The following is a 12,852-nucleotide window of genomic DNA, read 5'->3' as shown; positions in this document are numbered from 1 at the left end:
TCAAGTTTTATAGTCCTCATTTAACAGTCTTGTAATTATCATTTTACTACTTATTCCTACTACAAATAGACATTAATCAGAGATTTTCTCAGCTCAGACCTGTCATAGAACATGAGGGAAAATAGCATTCCTTTCCTTAGGGTAATTCTTGAATGTCTTCTTATACCACTCATGTGCTTGAATAGCTGTTTGTATCTGGAAATAAAAATAATTCTCAACTATTAAATCAGACATAAAAATATACATCATAACAACTTTACTAGTAGTTACTTTATAAAATCCAATGAATAATTGGTTTTCATATGCTCAATCATAATTAAACTGATTTAATCTTATTTGCAATTTACCACAACATACCTGATTTGCCAGAACCCACAGATAAATGCAGAAAAATGTCTTAGTTGGGATCAAAAGCAGGAGAACTGTATACATCAACAACTCGCACATCCTGTGTGGACTAGACACATATTGGAACATTCGCCCTTTGGGCAGTCCATGATCTTCTGTGACCACTTCACCGGACTTCTTGTCTTTTCTCAAGTTTGCAAAAATCAAGTTGCTTTGGTATTGTTCGTACCAGGCCCAGAGGAAAACGGCAATGCATGGACCAGCCAAGACCTTGGTTGATGTGTCATTCCAGTTTACATTTTCTCTGTTTTGGGAACCTGGAATTATACCGAAAAAAATTGATGAGGCTACATTCCTATGAGGAAATTGGTTGTTGGAGGTTGAATACACTTTTGAATTGAATTATGGCCTATTATTATAGTATCAAATAACTAAATCTTTCTAAATGAGCTCTTAACTGTTAGGACCTAACAACACCAGAAAAAAGTTAAAGTCTAAATAAGAACAGTTAAGTCTATCCTCGTAGCGCCCACGCGCCTTTTGATAACCCAAAATAAACATGGCGACTACAGCCCAGAACTTTTTTCAACTAACTTTCAATTACCGCCCATGCGCCTTTCAGAAGGCCATATTATTAAACTTTGTCTAGATTTTTGAAATTTCGCGGCTTAAAGAAATAATTTAATTCGATTTCTGAACGAAATATTAGGGAACAGTTTCCGGTATGCTACCATTGGCTGTCACAATTGACAGATGGGATTTTTTGAAAAATGGCCGGCGGTATGGACGGCTCACTAACACGTAGTTAGTAAATCGCATTTTTTATGATAATCCGTGGTTGTCGAGTATGTTTTTATGCAAAAAGTTGCTAACGAATAGGTATTACTTAAATAGAGATAATTACTTTGCATTTTTAGGGCAGAAATTCTGCGAAATCTTGGTTTGAAATAATATGTACTTTGTGAAGGCGGTTGGGTCGAAGCTAGTACTAAAAATATCATAATATTTTTAGTTTGTGGCTTTGTGTTATATTGGTTTATGGAATATTACTAATATAAAAATGCAACTTATCTTTCACTAATAATTAATTTAATTAATTAATTATTTGTCGGCCGTTTGGTGTAGTAGTTCTAAAAGGGACTACTATGCCGAGAGGTCCCGGGTTCGATTCCCAGCCGGGCAGAAATTGAAATGATGAATTTTAATTTCTGTGATGGGTCTGGGTGTTACTAGTATAATATGTATGTATTTAAAACGTATATAATGTAGTATATCCGTTAAGCGAGCACCCATAACACAAGCATATTAATTGCTTACTATGGGGCTAGATAGCGTTATGTGTGAAATTGTTCAAAAATATTTATTATATTTATTATTATTATTAATTTAATACTCTTTACACTACTAATTTTTTGTATTATATAATTTTACATCACTTAATACTTCCTTTTAATCTAGAATTTGTGGCCCGATGGGCTTTGTAAAGAACAAAAGGTAGACAAATAATTGAATTTAAAAACACATGCTAATATAATCATAATTATACCCTGAAAGTTTCACTTCAAACCGGTAACTCTAACACATACGAATTTCAACTCAAAATCTTGGGCTGATAGGACTATAACTATAAGTCCTATAAGAAGGACGGTCGGGTCGTAGTTAAAGAGGATCCAAAAAATCCGTGGGCGCTACGAGGCTATAATAATTCATACAGAAGACAGTTTCTTACCACAAAACAGTGGCCCTTGCCCCACAGCTGCCACAAAGCAAGCGAAGTAATGAATGATTCCCGCCAAGTAGTGGCTCAGGTTCATTCTGCTGGACTTGGCGAACACCTGCACGAAGTATGTCTCGTAGAACCTTCTCACACATTGCACCATGAGCAGAGACATTACTATCATCACTGCCGTTGCAGACACTGAAATTAATGAATGATTTTAATAAGTAATCCTTAGTGGATTTTCTTATAAAACTTAAGTCATTAATTACTAATAAGGACTTGTAGTACCTACTTGCAAATTAGTTTATGCTTTGAATAATTTCTCCTTCCTCCTCCCTTCTTTTTTGTCACAATTTTATCTAAGTAGTTAGTGGAATAATTGGATATCCAATAGATTACCTTACTAATTTTTTAGGAAACAGAACTACTATGTACTTAAAATCCAATTAATGGGGAAAAATACTTGACACATTTACCTGAAGGTTCATCCTGCTCAAGAAATATCCTCAAGAAGAACGAGACGTACTTGTGTACACCGTAGTTCAGGTAATAAACAGCAAATATGTAAATTAGAGTAACACTTCCGAAGCACGTAGCGAATAGATAAAAATGTCGGTACCATGACTTAGGTATCTCAATTAACTGTAGGAAATTCGCATCAGAACCTTTGTAGGCGAAACTACCGTACCTAAACCCTTTAATTATGAACGCCGGCACATGTTTCTCGAAGTTATTAATGAGAAAACCCGTAAAAGTCACTGCAGAAGCCAATCCTAAGAACGCTATGTCCAGGATATTTAACATGGTGGTGTGTGTTCACTTCACTTGCCGCTATACAAATGTCCGGCATTGGGCCAGCCTTAATTCAAGTCTTAAAACATTCTAAGTAACGGGACGACCGATGTTTAGTTTAAAACTTTCAATATTTGACCCACTTTTCTGTGGTGGGAGGAATCGAGGAAACAAACACCTGTCAACAACAGTCGACTAACTGACAGTGACAGCTGTCATTATCAGCTGACTGTTTATTTTTTCTTACTGGCAATGGCAATAAATTAATTTAAGGGTCTTCACCAGAGAGCAGAAATAACTGCTCTCTGGTCTTCACGGTGAAAGGACTTGACTTTTATTAAATTATTGTTTTTAAAAACGTTTATATAATAGAAGGGGATATTGTATGCATAAAATGACTAAAGTGACGACTCAGGTAAAACCAGGAGGTCTTGTAGCAAAAGGTGTCTGATCTCTTCCACCTACTTACAGATTACTAAAAATGGTAGTTAGCAGGCAGAATGGTTTTTATAACGTTTTATCTTATAACGACCAGTACGACCACACAAGCAGAAGTAAGTAGGTATGTTGTTTACTCTCACCATCTCTCCTATCCTATAGTATAAAATAACTAACAGAATCTAAAGGAACATTGTCGGCGCCAAGACGTCGGGCTCCGGCGGCGTCGGACGGGGCGCAGCGGGCCGGAACACACGATGTGACGGGTGCGAACCACTAAGCTCACTCGCAGGTACCTTTAAATTTCCATCGTAAACAAATTTTAAGTAAATTATTGTCCAATGAATTCAAGATTATTAAAATACAGGGTGTGAAAGTTACACCAGTTACACTGTTACATTTACAGCTACAAGTAAGGTATCAAAATTGTAGTCATATAATCACCTTTATCGCTGAACAACGGAATAAGACCTAGAACATAATTAAAAATCAATAATATTATTATGGTCATTGTTATATGAACTTACACGACTCCTACGCAACCAGTCGAGCAATAAGGCAGTTTTATGAGATTTTGCGGATGAATTTTTGAAGGAAATTGCTACGAGAGAACAAACAAACAAACGGATTCTTATTCTAAGTGGGACCTGGGATCTAATCGAAGCAGCGAATTGGCAGATAATAATATTTTGTAATAGGTATAAACTCAATTATTAAAATTCCTTCTAATAGAACTATTCGATTGCAAATTGCAATAGGCCGTCCGTCCAGCTATCGAAGAACACATAAAACGATTTGAATTTGATTAAATTAAATTTCTATCATTTGTTACCACTCAGCCCTGTAATATGGCGCCAAGGCGACGGCTCTGGCGACAAGCCGTTACGGCTGGGATATCGGAACCGACGGCTTGAACAAGTCGCACGATCCACTGGCTACGTAAAGGTTACACGATTAAGGGTGAACACTATTGTAAGAAATTAATATTTTTTTTCATATTACACTGGCTCTCAGGGTATCCAATAGAGTCATCATCAATCATCAACAGCCCTTAACAGTCCACTGCTGGACTATGAGCCTCCTCCACTATAGTGGAGGGTTTTGCCATAATCTCCACGCTTGGCAGGCGGGTTGGAGATCGCAGTTTAAAAGATTGATGTTTTTCAGAGAGCGCTGCTGCCCATTCTCTGTTTGATGTGTAGTCCCTAAGTCGCCTCTTACGACACCCGCGGGAAGAGTAGGGGTTGGTGACAAATGTATTCTACTCTGCCGTCACCACACGGCTTCCAATAGATCCAATAGAGTAAATGGGTCTAAAGACAATTATAGTTGCAAAGTTGCAATGCGACCAGAGCACATTTGGAATTGAAGTCAGTTCAAAGTCGATTCCTATACCTGTAGACAATCGTATTATAGTATGTAATTTTAATTATTTACTAGTTAAATTAGTTCACGAATTATCTGGGTCTGCTGGAAGATGCCAAGGGTATTTCGCATTTGTAACAAAAATAGTCACAACATGACAATGTGCCGGCGACGATTGCCATGATTATCATCTTGAACGTACAAGATTTGTCCATTTCTAGCAAAACTTGTTTTTCCTAAAGAAAGGGATAGTCGAATACAGCGAGTTATACCCCTAACCTGTTGTACACTCACCTACATTTCCACCTGAGAGCACAGCCTTCACGAGAGCGTTCAGGATTCATTAGGATCCCCTTAGGAACCACGGCAGGTGACATATTGTTGAATATTAATGGCACCCTCTGGTGATCGCGGGTATAAAATGAGGAATCGTACGTGTTTGAACACATTCGAAGTTTGGGAGAGATCAAGAAAGCCGCTCTACTAGCAAAGGTAAGAGATTATAGTTATTTGTAATTTGTAAACCTATATTTCAAAATTTCTGGTGTATCTACTGTACTGTACTGTTTGTAGATACATGATGTACCTATGCTTTGCTATACCATTGTGTTTCAATGGAACAACAAAGTCAGGAGTTTCCCTGAAGTAGGTACATTAAGTGGAGAAGTTTAAAACTTTATTTGCCGCTGCAGTTTGATATTATGCATTTAAAATCAAAACGTCGTCTCTCTTTGAGGGGTTGTATATTTGACAAAACTTTTTCCAGTAAACTATGGTCTTTTTGAACATTTGTTATGCCACGGCAAAGAGGACTCTTGTTAAATAGTTTAGGAAGCTAAGCGATGAGCGTTTCTTATAATCGATGTTGATTAGTAAAATCCCTATCTATCTTGACTAATGCCTCGACTATTTTAGTTAGGGGAGGCCTATGTTCAACAGTGGACGTCATAAAATGATGATGATGAAAAGCACAGAATAATATGTAAAAGGCGTTAAAAAACTTATTTTAAAGCTGTTCATAGTCAAACATGCTTTAAAACTAGTCAAACTTATTCTTAATCAATGGAATCTTCCAGATGAAGTTCCAGCATCTCTTCGCCGTGCTTGCATTCTCCGTGACCATCTCGTACTGCACCGGCCATATTGGCGGCGGGCAGCTGCTGCAGCAGAACGAAGGACCCAAGATGTACTGCGGCAGGAACCTGGCTCGGATGCTGGCGGTGCTGTGCTTCGATGAGGGCAGCATGGGCAAGCGGTCGGAGTCGTCGGGCACTATGTATGGTGAGTTGGATCATACTGTTTATTACACACCACAACCAATTGACAAATAAATAGTACGAGATACGAGATATTCGAGATACGAGTTAAACGATATACGAGAGGGGACCGTCAGATACCCTACGACCGTAAGATTGTCTTATTATAAAGTAACGTAGTGTATCTTACGGTCCCCAAAAAGAAATGCAAAATTTAAGTGTCACAATTTAGGCAATCTTATTGCTAGGAAGGAAAGCTACAGAAAACCCAGCCCTAGCTGGTTGGACAGTCGTTTGAAATAAAATGGTTAGATAAAAAACGTTGGTGCAAACTATTTTAAAGTTTAAAATCACAATTTGTACTTCGCGGTCCAGTACAAAATGTACAAGATGCCATATTGCAAGCTAGAGTGATTACTTATTAGATTTAAAGCGATTTAAAATCATTAAGTTACTGTTTCGTGGCTAAAATCATAAATGCCTAACCTAACAGCCTAGTAATATAAGATTTTAAACTTTCGCATTTCAACTAAAATAGAGACACCCAGCCCAAATAGCCCAGTAATTCATCTCAACTGAGTTTTAAGCATACCTACGTCACAAGAATTTTTTTCAACATTTTCAGAGGCAATCCTGTCGCCCTACTACAAAACCCAGGATGTAGACCCCGACTGGCCCTGGATGTCGCTGCACAAGTCCCGAAGTCTCGGGTTCCCTTCCCGCGGCAAGCGATTCCCCGGCGTCGTCAACGAGTGCTGTGAAAAGGCCTGCAGCATCAACGAACTAATGACTTACTGCTAATTCTTCCCTACTATTTAATTATTTGACTGTCCAGCTTATTCATAATCCACGCCTTTTACTATTGTGTTGTTTAACAGTAATTTCTTATTTAATCAACGAGCTCTAACCGATCCATCCGTAGTAGTAGCCAGCCAAATTGTACATACGCTTCTGTAAGTTAGATATTTTTACTGAATATGCTCGTAATCCTATAGGTGACTAAAACGCATCTGATATACAGCATGTTTCCATACAGATTGACAGCCGTAAATTATTGTAGAACTAGGGCCCGGGCGACGGCTGATAAGTTGTATGAAAATGTTAGAGTCACGCTGGCTGTATGTCAGAGGCTAAGGTAGATTAGCATTTAATAAATTATGTTGACATCAACTATGTCAGTCAACGCTACGAGAGCTTATTAGATAGATGTTAGTCTGCAAATTGTACTGCATATTTAGAAAATTTAACATAACTATATACGAATTATATCGAACTTAATTAAGAAATATTCGAACTAGCTTTCCATTCGGTCAAAGATCTACTACAAATATATTTTACCATTTCAGAAGAACTTAAATGTAGTACACGTCTTCCATTTACAGCTTCAGCTATCAAATAAAAAAAGAATTTATTGTCTATTTAACTACCTAGTCTTTAAGAATTTATTACATGTATTAAACAACTTCATTTCTAGTCATGTACTCATTAGAGTAAGAATTTAAGAGCACAGTGGAGACATCTAGATGTGTCCTGTGCCAATAAACAAAGCCTTCAAAGACATAGCTGTGGTAAGGTAGGTAGTTAGCTTTAGGCAAATTGAAGCTAGAACTTCTATGTGTATACTTATTTTACCTCTGTCCGCAGCCCGTAGTCGTAGGAAGTAGAGATTAGGAAACGGGTAGTTGTAGATCGCAAATCTCAGCTCAATTATAGTAAGTGTACATAAAATTACCTGCTTTTGGCCTTATCTGTCGTCTTCAATGCTAAAGGAATTGTAATTAAGAATAAATAAATTGGTGTTGCAATTATAACGTTATTTCAATTCAAGTAAGACAAATACTAAATTACTTTAGGAACGGTGTCTTTATGGATTACTTACATGGAATTGGTTAATTAGTTTGTCTTAGAATTTATATTATTCTAAGGTAATTTGAATTGCGTTATTCACAGAGCCTAAGTTAGACTTATTTATGTTCTTTGTAGCTGAGTAAATGCTTAATTACTTTGCATAAATTGCGTGGGTACATATTCTTTTAACCCTATTCTTGTCTCTAATTGAAACTCAGAAGTATTTAAAACTTCAGTTGTCAGAATTTAGCTCAAAAATAACACTTTCAGCTAGGAAACAAGGATTATTTCAAGGAATTGTACAATTAAAAGATAAAAAGGCATTGTATATTTTTAAAACTTTTAAGCACTGGGTGCATGTGAAATTTACTAATAAATAAAATGCTTTCGATCTGGCAACGCGCGTGCGATATTGAATTTCAGCAGATGGTTGCATTCGCACAAAATTACAGAACTCATCGAGTAAAGTTACAAAATCAAATGTTATAGAAAAATGATGAGGGTATTTGTCAGTATTGATATTAGATAAATTACCACATTTTTATAAAGGTAATATTGTGCAAATGCGGGTGGGTGAAGAAAATTAATCGCGCCGGAACAGACGACGCCGCATCTCTTCAGTCTGCCCGCGATCATAACTCGTGCAACCGAGTTGAAACGTCGGGAGGGTAAATATCTGTTTACCTTTGTAAAAGTGTTTTGTTGCAAAATCCCGTAACAGTGATAATTAATAGTGAAAATGCTACATAATAGTTTAAAATATCATATTAGATAGTCGCCAAAAACGTCAAAAAGCTTGTGTTTGAAGAAACGCGATATAATGATGGGAACGGAGCGACTTGTGTGAATACTTTATTGGTGAAAGAGCTTTCAAGGCGAGCTGTCTGGAGCGTTGCATAGCGCCGCTTTGCCGCTTGGTACCTATAGCTATGCTAGCGCAGCATCGGGTTTGCATGACGTAGCCGGCAGACGGGCGGGAAACGCAGTCGTGAGTAAGTTTTATTTTAAGTTAACCTTACTTATTGCTGGCAATGATTATTCATCATCATAATTTCAGCTACAGGACGTCCACTGCTAAACATAGGCTTCCCCCAATGATTCCAAATTGACTTGACTTCCGCAATGAATGTTGTTGTACGCTTTTCATTTTGAAACTCTTCGCAGGTAAGATTACATTATTTTTTGACTCACGATTCGTTTCACTCGAAATCAAAGAAATCGTTTTGTGGCTGCCGATTTCTTTGTACAATATTTTATAAAATAAATATGGTTTTGTTCTGATTGAGGGTGCAGAAGGTCGTTGGTCCCATTGAGGTGTTCTCAAAAGCTCTTCTATCCAATACAATTTGACACGAGAGCTTTTACCAACCACCAATCAACCAACCACTTAGTAAAATGATGAAAAAGCTACTACATAGGCTTTAAATAGTTTTGTCGGGTCGTTTCAACCGCTCGTCTGCCCACATTTACAATAACAAGTCAACATTCCGTGTTGCTTTTTTCGCGAAAGGAGACACTGCACTTAACATATAAATTAGATGAGCCTCAGAACGCTGGCTTTAATTTTAAACGAACTTTGTGCTGCTTACATTAACTTAAGTGCAGTTATCATATACCTACGGCATTAGTAAGATTGGCTTTCTTTTGATACTCGTGAACGTAAACGTGCGGTTTCTTATTAAAGTGTTTCGGACAAAGTACTTTAATTCAGTTATTGTATATAATGTAATGTATAATATTTACTTGTATTTGTTTTTCCAACATTAACAATTTGATTTCATTTGGTTCCATCTGGTTCCATCGATAACGAGAAGAAAAGTAAGAATTTCATTGTTGAGATTATCTTTCATGACTTTTAGTTCACTATTTATTACATAGTTAGGTAAAGTATTTAATAAGGTGTTGCTTCAAATTATAGCATCTAAGGCTGGGTTGCACCATCTTACTTTAACTTTGACAAACGTCAAAAATCTGTCAAAATCCATACAAAAAACACCGATTATCGTCAATATTACGGTCAAAGTTAGGTGGTGCAACTCTGCCTTAGGCTTCTAAGGAGAAGTTTTGGCTGGTTGCATCTGGTCTAACTAACAGCATTGCCATTTACCCACATGCTGGCAAGTCTAGAAAAAGTATAGCGAAATAAATAAAACGCTTTTATTCTTTCTTGGTTTTAACCAAAAAGTTGTGTCAATTCTAGGGACTTTTACATAGAGAGAACTGAGGCGATTTATCTGACCTGAAAATGAAACAAAATTACTGAAAGACCACCTAAGTACAATATTAATTGTTATAATAATTAAAACGATTAATTTATTTACGATACACTCATAGAATCGGTAGTTTATTATCGCCATTTTTGTACAAAAATTATGTAGGTTTATGTATATTGTAGTTTGAGATTAGAGAAGGTCGTGCTGCTCCATTGATGACTAAAATCACCTTATGATGAAGATTCTGTTGTGCGGCCGATTGATGTTAGTGAAAATGGACTATTGACCGCCAATGAAATAATAATAATTACTCAAATATCCTTGTACATTTTACACTGCGCCTCTAGTCCCAAACTAAGCAAAGCTTGTCCTATGGGTACTAACTAGCCAACGGATATAAACATACTAATTTTTTTATTGTAAATAAATACATACCTATTATATTATTATGGTGCGTCCACACTGAGCGAACCAGCGTGCCGCGTGAGCCCATTCGCCCAATGTGGACACACCATTATGAAAACCTAGGAAAGGCTAGTCAAGCAGAGTCGTCGTGTGTAAACACCTTCAGGTCCACACAAGGAGTGGGATCACTGCAGTAAATAAAGCAACAGCCATTGCCAGCCAGTGCAAGTTGCGCGCGTGTTATGAAAAAAGTTCCGATCGGGGCGCAGTTCTACGAACTTTGCCTCTATTGCCGGTAGCCTAAGAGTATTTGTGTTTTTACATAGCCAAAGCTAGGAAGTTGGAACTGTGTCATGTAAATTAGTAATTTTGCAAACAAAGTGTACTCTTCTGCAAACAAAGTATCTTGTTTGATAGCAGAGAACCTACTTGGTATTATCTCTGAGCCAGTTGTATAATTATTTAGTTTCTAAAGACTATTGGTCTCCTGACAAGTCAAAGTTTTTAGCACACCTAGTGCTCCTAGTCAAAGAACAAAATCCTTTTAAACATTTACTCGACCCGGAATAGAACCTGCGACCATTTATTGGTTTTGTTATTTTACCGTTTATTCTTGAGATGATGAGTATCTTAATATTGTTGTATTAATAACAACAAGATGATACACGTACTGTAATACGAGTACATAATTATGTAGAGGGTGACTCAAGCATCACACAGGAAATAGTCGCGACTCGCGACGCAACGTCAGCAGAAATGCAACCTCGACCGGATATCTTTCGATGATCGCTACAGATTCTCCAATTTATTGCTCACGCTAACTAAGAAGTATTATGGATGTGGTACTCGTATCACCAAAGTTGTACCGAGGTTGTAGGTATCACTTCTAAGGCTGAGTTGCACCACCTAACTTTGACCGTAACTTTGACGACAACCGGCCTTTTTTGTATGGAATTTGACAGATTTTTGACGTTTGTCAAAGTTGTAAGATGGTGCAAACCAGCCTAAGTGATAAAGAAAATGATTGTTTCATATTAAGCATCTTACTGGGTTTGCACATTGAAGTAATATTACTACGTAGTACATTATAACTCAATGGGTTTGCATTGGTATTTAGTTATAAGTAGGTATTTCGATTTTATAACATCAGTCTTTTGTATAAAAACCAATCAATGTTCTAAACTAAGCTAGGTTTGAATTGAGTCATACCGTGCGTTTCATAATAAAATATGAGCCTGATATTATTCCGTTATCATTTATTTCTAAAAATGCATTGGCAAAGAAAATATATTTTTTGTTCTATTGATGTCATTTTACTTTCATTTGTTACTGCAAAGAAGAAAATCCCAATTCCAACCTTATACCCAAATGCTTTTATTGTTAATCCATGTCGTGTAGAAGGGGCGTCTGCAGCTCTTGGGGAGGATCGTGCCTTATCATTCAGTCCTGCGGCCCTCTGATTCGAGGGTTTAAAACACCTGCCTAACCAAATACGGGGTGCTCGTTATGTTTTTGAAAAGTGATTAAACTTTCCTTTGACTGTGCAAAAATTAAAGTGGTTGAAAAAAGAAATTAACGCCATTCATTATTAAAAAGAGATGGTTGTCTTTGGGCTTCTTATATAATTATTTTTTTGGTTCACGGAGTAGTAGGTGTTATGTTTTAGGCTCTCTTAGATACAACACATGCCAAATTTCACCTGTCTAAGTAGGTATTACAAATAATAACTAAGATACCAGACTTAGTTATCATCATGATGAACCGTGGGGAATCGTACGTACGATCAACATAAAATAAAAAATGCGAGCTTTTACAAAAGCTCTCTCGCTTTTTTATAAAAATGAACTTTTCTATCTAGAAAATTGGTACGTCCAATAGATCTGAAGATACCAAACAACAGATACAGAATATTTTATAGCGGATAAAATATTTATTAGAAGTGTACCATCGTGATACAGCTCTTTCGGGAATCCACATTTTAAATTTCAATTTATAAATGGATTACTGCTGCACGCTGCGCCCAGATGCATCGCTGGATATCTGTGACCTTAGACGAAATTATGGCGATGTGTTTCTATTCTATAATAATAGTCGCTAACGCTACGAGGCTTTGTTGGTAACTTACTATAGGGTGAAATAGGTACAAAAGATATTAATTTATGTCTGCCAATAAGCGTTTCTACACGGGTCAACCTGAGTGGGGGAATTTCGTATTTTTTAAGTTAATTAAACCCATATGGACGATGGCACATCTACTTTAACACTGTGGCATCTTATTTAATTGTATATTACATACAATTTTGCAAAAAAAATGTAAAGTCTGATGGGCGGTCTTCTATGTATCAGGTAAACAGTTAAGTTCAGTTCTTGAAGAAGTCGGCATATTACGTCGACTATACTCGTAAGTTACATTACATTACATTGTTACATTAAATTGTAGTATACTCGTATTATACGTACATCTCTA

At 36.9% G+C, this 12,852-nt stretch overlaps 2 protein-coding genes across 3 annotated transcripts; one reads left to right on the top strand and one right to left on the bottom strand.

The window, feature by feature from the left end:
- Positions 1–53: 53 nt before the first annotated feature.
- Positions 54–3,050, bottom strand: LOC114364468 (polyprenol reductase). The gene is made up of 4 exons (XM_028320635.1): positions 2,545–3,050; positions 2,078–2,266; positions 358–665; positions 54–195 (listed from the first exon to the last, which is right to left on the bottom strand). Exons 1-4 carry the CDS (start codon positions 2,870–2,872, stop codon positions 103–105), a joined length of 918 nt encoding a protein of 305 aa, XP_028176436.1. The 5' UTR covers positions 2,873–3,050; the 3' UTR covers positions 54–102.
- A 139-nt stretch (positions 3,051–3,189) lies between these two features.
- LOC114364470 (insulin-related peptide 1-like) lies at positions 3,190–7,185 on the top strand. 2 transcript variants are annotated; one of them, XM_028320638.1, is made up of 3 exons: positions 3,190–3,275; positions 5,740–5,944; positions 6,545–7,185. In XM_028320638.1, exons 1-3 carry the CDS (start codon positions 3,246–3,248, stop codon positions 6,718–6,720), a joined length of 411 nt encoding a protein of 136 aa, XP_028176439.1. In that variant the 5' UTR covers positions 3,190–3,245; the 3' UTR covers positions 6,721–7,185. The 2 variants fall into 2 exon arrangements, with proteins under 2 accessions (XP_028176439.1, XP_028176440.1); XM_028320639.1 differs by lacking the exon at positions 3,190–3,275 and adding an exon at positions 5,129–5,155.
- Positions 7,186–12,852: the final 5,667 nt, after the last annotated feature.

The sequence above is a fragment of the Ostrinia furnacalis genome, unplaced genomic scaffold, assembly GCF_004193835.3.
Source record: "Ostrinia furnacalis isolate ACB-3 unplaced genomic scaffold, ASM419383v2 OfSCF7437, whole genome shotgun sequence".
NCBI lineage: Eukaryota > Metazoa > Arthropoda > Insecta > Lepidoptera > Crambidae > Ostrinia > Ostrinia furnacalis.
This window is presented reverse-complemented; position numbering and strand designations above follow the sequence as displayed.